Consider the following 7,390-nt stretch of genomic DNA (forward strand, 5'->3'; position numbering starts at 1 on the left):
TGGCAGCCTCCCAGCATGTTGATTGGCTAAAAAAACCCAGGGAAAACACAGGGAAGAAGGGGGATTTGAACGCTCATTCAATATTTATCGAATATTCGGCGAAGTATTTGATAATATTCGATACGATCGAATACCTTATTATTTGATCGAATATATATTCATTCGAACAGTATTCGCTCATCACTAGTAATTTCATCTACCTTTAAGACGATGTAAGAATCTGAAAAAATCATGGCATGCTCCATTTATCTGTAGATATATTTAGGGTAAGTCATAAAAAAATGTTGAGTTGAGGTTGACTCCCGGAGCCTCTATGGTCTGATCAATCATGTCCATTCTTTATACAGCAAGAGCAATATATGAATGTGGCTATGCCTGGTACTGCAGTTCAGCCTATTCAAAAGAAATGGATGAGAGGGCTTAAGTTGCACTACCAGACAAAACTACCCTTTTATATACTTCATATATAATTACTCTTTTATTCAGTCAAATAAGTCAGTCTATAAAATAATTAATGTGACTCAGTGCCTTTTTCCTTTGATCTAGAAAGAAAAACACTGTATTTTAGGTAAAAAGTAACAGTATTTAAAAGTAATAATAAAAAAAATAATAATAAAAATAAACAGGAATGAAAGTCAATAATTATACAACAGTAAAAGAATTTTACCTTCTTGGATTTAACTTTAGCCAGAATCTACAACTTCTCCTCTTTTCCCTCTTTTTTATGATGTATCTATCTACAATTACTGGGAACACAATTATTATTACTGTCATCTGGCAAAGTTCCAAACTTCACTCTCCAATGTACTTATTCCTGAGTAACTTTGCTTTTATGGAAATCGGTTACACTTCAGTTACTATGCCAAAAATGCTGACAGACTTGGTAAGTGGCGATAAAAGAATAACTGTTTCTGCCTGTATTACTCAACTCTATTTCTTTTTTGTTTTGGGGGGTATCGAAAATTACTTTCTGGCAGTGATGGCTTATGATCGATATCTAGCAATCTGTAACCCTTTGAGATATTCAACGATAATGAGTAACAGATTTTGCCATCTGTTGGCATTGCTGTCTTGGCTTTCAAGCTTCACAAGTTCATTAATCCCTATATATTTTTTAAGTAAACTGACTTTTTGTGATAAAAATAAAATTGATAATTTTTTCTGTGATGCATCTCCAATTTTTAATCTTTCCTGCACTGACACGTTTTATCTGAAAATATACTTTTTTACTCTGGTGTGGACTGTTGTGTTTGGTTGTCTATTCTTCATAATTTTATCATACATACAGATCATTTTAGTCATATGCAAAATCCCTTCTAGAAGCGGGCGTAAAAAGGTTTTCTCTACGTGTGGATCTCACTTTACTGTGGTTATTCTGTATTATGGATCTGTTATATCTATGTACGTGAGGCCAAATCATGGATACACTTTTGTATTTGATAAGTGTCTATCAATATTTTATGCAATTGTTACCCCATTCTTAAATCCCATAATTTATAGCCTTAGAAACAAAAAAATTCAAGAAGCTATAAAATCATATAAATGTAGGTATTCTAGCTTTTAAAGTGCCCAAGAAAATAGATTACAGCTAAGATTAAAATAAAAGTATGTTAATACAGTCCTTAGCTAAAGAGTACCTGTAACTACAGCTGCTGCCGGATCAGCAGTGAATTTCTTTTATAATCCAGAATTTGAGTATCAATGACAACAAACCTTGTGGTGATGGAAATGCCCGCAACCTCCATAGATCAGATTTCTATGTCCCCGTTCACACGTCCGTAAGTGTGTACAAGGCTGCAATCTGTGCTGCAAAAAAAAAAGAAAGAAAAAAAAAACACAGGTCCTATAGGGCCAATAGATTTTAATATCCCTATTTACATGTCAGTGCGTGTTTACGGTGCCACGATCTGGATTACTATCTTCAATGTAAGGCACAGAGCACTACTGATGCCCATTCATAGTGCAGTCCGTGGTTGCGGTCATGTGAATGAGGCCTAAGTGGATACAACAGGAAGCAGAAGTAGTCCTTTCTTTATATTTCCCATTCCTTTAGAATTCACTCCTAGTATTAGCTCAAAATGTGGAACTTAGAAATGGATATCAGATCATTTTCCTCAATTAACCCCCTTAACGACACAGGGTGTAAATATATGCCCTGGCTCCGTTAAGGGAGTTCAGACGAGGGCTACGCGGCGACCCCACTCTGAACCACTGCAATTCCAGGTGCTATTTTCAGCCTGGGATCGCGGCAATTAGTGGCCACAATCTGATCGCCTTGCCCGCTAATTAGCCATTTAGATGCAGCTGTCAGGTGACTTCTAGTAAGTGTGTAAATTTTTTTTTTTTTATTAATAAAAAATCCCCTCCCCTAATAAAAGTTTTAATCAACCCCCTTTTCCCATTTCATTAATAAAAATAAATAAATAAACATATTTAGTATCGCCGCGTGCATAATTACCTGAACTATTAAATTTTCACATTCTTGATCTCGCATGGTAAACAAAGTAAGCGCAAAAAAATTCCAAAATGCAAAATTGTGCATTTTTCGGTCGCATCAAATCCAGAAAAATTGTAATAGAAAGTGATCAAAAAGTCTTATTTACGCAAACGAGGTACCTGAAGAAATTATAGATCATGGCACAAAAAATGACACCTCACACAGCCCCATAGACCCAAAAATAAAAGATCCATAACTATGGTCATAAAGCAATTTTAAGTAACATTTATTTAAAAAAAAAAAAAACTATTTTTTAAAAGCCACCAAATAAAATTAAAGTTCCACAAGTTACATATTGTTGTAATTGTACTGACTCGAGGAACATGTATAACAAGTCAGTTTTACCCTAGGGAGAACGGCGTAAACACAAACCCCAAATTAAAAAAAAAAAAATTTAATTATTTTTCCACACATTTAATTTTTTTCTGGTTTTGCAGCATCCTTGATGCAAAAATTAAGCCTGTCACTTCAAAATACAATTAGTGGGGCAAAAAAAAAAAAAGGGTTCATGTGGGTCTCTAGTTGAAAAAATGCAAGTGCTATGGCCTTTTAAGCACAAGGAGGAAAAATGAAAGTGCAAAAATGGAAATTGGCCCAGTCCTTAAGGGGTTAATAATCAGGTCAAATGTTTTTTAACTAATATACTGTTTTTGATTTGGTTCTTTTTAGCTATGTTTAGGACTTTAAAAAAGTTTTAGCTCACATTTATGTAGAAAAATTGAAATTCTGAAGGGTTCACAATCTAGGTGTAACTCTACCAGTGGCACGGTGACAGATGAGGCTATCACAGACAGTACCTCCTAAAGTAGGACAATTAGTCAGCAGTCAAATTGCGAAGTCTATTGCGAGATTTATCAAAGGGTGTAAAATTTAGACTGGTGCAAACTACCCACAGCAACCAATCACAGCTCCTCTTTCCTTTCAGCACTGCCTAAAGCTGAGCTGTAATTGGTTGCTGGGGTTAGTTTGCACCAGTCTAAATTTTACACCCTTTGATAAATCTCTCCCTAAGTGTCTATGGTCTATGGTCTTTATCCCCACTCCAGTATGTTGAAGCAGGAATTCTGCTGCTAGATGACACCAAGCATGGTCCCAGTATGGTTAGCAGCTGATATTCAGAAAGAGACAGTATGTACATGGTCAGCAGGCATGGAATGAGAAAAGAATATCCAGCATTGGCAAAGGTACAAAATTACTTCTTTATTTCAAATACACGACCGTCAAAATAAATAAATAATTAAATAAATAAATAAATAATACAATGTTTATCTTAGAGATGAGTGCAACTTATACCTGATTGAGTCCATTTGTTTGGCAGTTGAATACCAGTGGTTAAAGACGTTGGATGCAGCCCTAGAGATTCTGTGAAAAAATGGATCATAGTCATAGTCTGTTTTGTTGTGGTACTATGTTCTATTTGCTATATATATATATATATATATATATATATATATATATATAATTTTATTTTTTTTTTCTTCTAACTCAACCCTGACTTCTCCACAACTTTGTTGTTAATTTGTTTGAAGATCTCCTTTGGTCTTTGATGTTGTTTGGTTATTGGTGCCTCTTGCTTCAATATAGCATCTCCTAAAAAAAAACTCAAATACTTTACCCACTATAGATGTTAGACTTACAGGTCTTTAATTTCCCAGATCACTCTTTGACCCCCTTCTTGAATATTGGTACCACATTAGTTATGCGCCAGTCCTGTGGAACAATCCTTGTCTTTTGTCTTTAGAATCTTAGATTGCACACACGCATTTGATCTTTACGAAAAATTGGTTGCATCAGAACCTTTTAGAAAGAAAGGATATGGAAAATAGCTCTCACACCTCTTGAGCAAAGAGATGCCCCTTCAAGTCAAGTCTCACTTAGTCAAGGAGCCTTAGAGTAACTACCCCTTTGACCCACATTGATAGACCTCTCACTAGCCAGCCAACACCCTGCTCTGCACTGATGAGGGGCAAAAAACCCGAAATAGCTATCTGCAGATGGGAAATCTTTCCTTTTGGAGAGATTGGCTGGCTTGGCATAAAATCCCCAGTCAATGTAAGGCTCCTTGACTGAGCAAGACTTGATTTGAAGGGGCATCTCTTTGCTCAAGAGGTGTGAGAGCTATTTTGCATATCCTTCCTTCCCAAAATTCTCAGTGGAGCAGAATTGGTCTGTAAGTCTCCACACATCTTTATGAGGAACTCTCCTTAAGGAGAGTAACTACCCCTTTGACCCAGAACCTTTTAGAAGCTTAACAGCAAAAGGGATGAATACATATGCACATGGCAATTTTATATATATATATATATATATATATATATATATATATATATATATATATATATATAATACCACAGGTTGTAATGTAACAAAATAGGTAAAAAACAAAACAAGGGGGGGATTACTTGATTGCAAGCCACTGTATATAGAACAATCATTATAGTTCAATTACATCAAAACATCAGGGGGAGAATTCATGCCATGGGAAGTTTTGGTACCTAGCCTAAAGTTGCCAAAGTATCCACAATATTAAAACTCTGGGATTTTGCAGTGGAAATGAGGTTCAGCCAGCTAGTACTTGTCCCACCTACAAACATTCTTTATGCATGCGTCAGAGCACAAGCACTACAATAATCATGTGGCAATATGTATGAGGTCCACTGAAGCCATTTCCTCACTGGTGTCCTCTATGTAAGCCCACGATGTGGTGGCTCATCCTCTTCAAAAAGATCTTCCTCTATCTCATTTGGTGGTTCCAGAATAGAGAAGCTATCCATCGGTGTTTGGAAAACCTGGCCATATATCTCCTCCTCCACCAATTTTTTCATCTGCGGGCTCAGGTTTACATGGTAGACCGTAGCATTGTTCTCAGTCCCCTCGGCGATGATGTTCCTTAGTGCAGTCTCCATGACATGAAGCAGGGGTGTGGTGTCCCACCACTGGTGCTATCTATGGCACCTTAGTAAGTCATCCCTCAGGTTCAAACAAGTGGGAGATGTAGTATTGTGTTTTCCCCATTAGGTGTCACTACTGACTCTACTTAACTTGTTGCACAGCTGAAAGAGTAGAAGGGTTACACTGTTTGTACCATGTGTTATATGCTGACCAGTTACAGGTGCTAGTTCTCTTCTGTCCTACCTTTTTTTTCCTCTCTCTCTCACAGCCCGACCACTCACAGGAGGGTTTAGTTTTGCCCCTGTAGAAGGAGTTAATTCCTGGTGGGAGGAAGAGAGGAATTAGTGGTTGGAGGTCCAAGCAAATAGATGTGTGAGACACTACTGTGTTACAAACTTTTCCTTCTAGTAATTTGGACAACTATGCAGTGCTAAGCTCCACTCAGAGGAGAGAAGCCAGCTAGGAAAATTCTTGCCCACCCCAGAAACCAGGGCAGTTAACTGAATCAAGAGGAACTGACCTCAGTAGGACAAAGCTACCGTGAAAAGATCTACGTACAGTATCCTACTGCACAGTGCAAGACGACTGGGAAACCTCAGAAGTCTGCTACACCAATACGAGACTGGGGCTCTTATTACCCACTTGCGGGTATCCTGCAACTAGGGGACATAAGGTGGTTCAGAGCCAGTATAGGTATCCGTGAATACGAATATCTTCTCATCTCTTTTTCTACACCTGTTCGGGCAGAGCACATTTACTACATTGGGCAGGGCTTCTCTGGCAACACCTTTTCTCTCTCTACTACAAAGCACCTACTATTACACGCATTGTTTCTAACTCAGCACCTATGTTTTATGACAATATTTGCACTGTTTTCATCACGTGTACTGTTTATCCTGAGTTATTCATCAGTAAAGTATTATATTTTTACTAAAATGCACAGGACTTTGGTCTACTCTGTTAGCACCTGCACCTACACACTATCTCATACTTGGGTTATCTCCCCTTTCTGTGAATGGCGGTACCAACAACCTGGGGTTGGTCTACTACCACTCCAGGCTACCGTGACAAGTGTCCAAGTGACCCTAAGCTCCCCTGGAGGTTACCAACCATAATAATAATAATAATAATAAATGTATTTGTATAGCGCCAACAGATTCCGCAACCATAGGGGTAGGCAAGCAGTGCCAGCCATCACGGGATGGGGGGGGGGGGGAATGTCATTCATACCAAAGCCCTTGCAGCTGACCAACAGAGTGGCTTCCTCAAACGGCACCAGCAATTGACAGAGAAAACACATCATTTTCATATTGGTGACCTAAAACTTGCATTTCTGTGTGAAACTGCAAGAATGTATGACAAAGAAGTCGGAAATTGCTGATCTCTGTTGGTACAACCGAACATGGAGGGACGTGTTCCATATCGGCAGAACATCACAGATGAGATGTTTCTGGAGTCCTCAATTGCATTGGGTCTGGTGGAGTGGTTTAAGTGGGTGCAAACCACTGCCAAGTAGGAGTGGTTTAAGTGGGTGCAAAGTTTCCTTGCCATCTTCAGAAGCTCCTTCAGTCCTTGGAAGGAGCGGAAGAAGCCTTGCACAAAGAGATTCAGCACGTGAGTCATGCATGGAACGAGTTTAAGGGCCCTATTTCATGGGCCGAGCAACAATGTAAACAAGCGCCGATCTGCTAGATAGGCGCTTGTTTACTGGGCCTATTCCACGGCCCCGATGATTTTCAGATGTGTGAACATGATTGCACAAGGGTTTTCTAATCATCAATTAGCTTTCTGAGCCAATGAGCAAACACATTGTACCATTAGAACACTGGAGTGATAGTTGCTAGAAATGGGCCTCTATACACCTATGTAGATATTGCACCAAAAACCAGACATTTGCAGCTAGAATAGTCATTTACCACATTAGCAATGTATAGATTGTATTTGTTTAAAGTTAGGACTAGTTTAAAGTTATCTTCATTGAAAAGTACAGTGCTTTTCCTT

General features: G+C 38.4%; 1 protein-coding gene across 1 annotated transcript; it reads left to right on the forward strand.

The window, feature by feature from the left end:
• The first annotated feature begins 628 nt into the window (after positions 1 to 628).
• Positions 629 to 4,323, forward strand: LOC138786417 (olfactory receptor 11L1-like). The gene is made up of 2 exons (XM_069963408.1): positions 629 to 1,401; positions 4,239 to 4,323. The coding sequence occupies exons 1-2, from the start codon at positions 629 to 631 to the stop codon at positions 4,321 to 4,323; spliced, it is 858 nt and encodes a 285-aa protein (XP_069819509.1).
• The last annotated feature ends 3,067 nt before the right edge of the window (positions 4,324 to 7,390 follow it).

This window comes from Dendropsophus ebraccatus, chromosome 3 (genome assembly GCF_027789765.1).
Source record: "Dendropsophus ebraccatus isolate aDenEbr1 chromosome 3, aDenEbr1.pat, whole genome shotgun sequence".
NCBI classification, from domain to species: Eukaryota; Metazoa; Chordata; class Amphibia; order Anura; family Hylidae; genus Dendropsophus; species Dendropsophus ebraccatus.

Coding starts and splice junctions, on each gene's coding strand:
- LOC138786417 (XM_069963408.1), top strand. CDS start 629: ATGAAAGTCAATAATTATACAACAGTAAAAGAATTTTACCTTCTTGGA. Junction 1,402..4,238: donor TATGGATCTGTTATATCTAT/GTACGTGAGGCC, acceptor TTTTGTCTTTAG/AATCTTAGATTGCACACACG.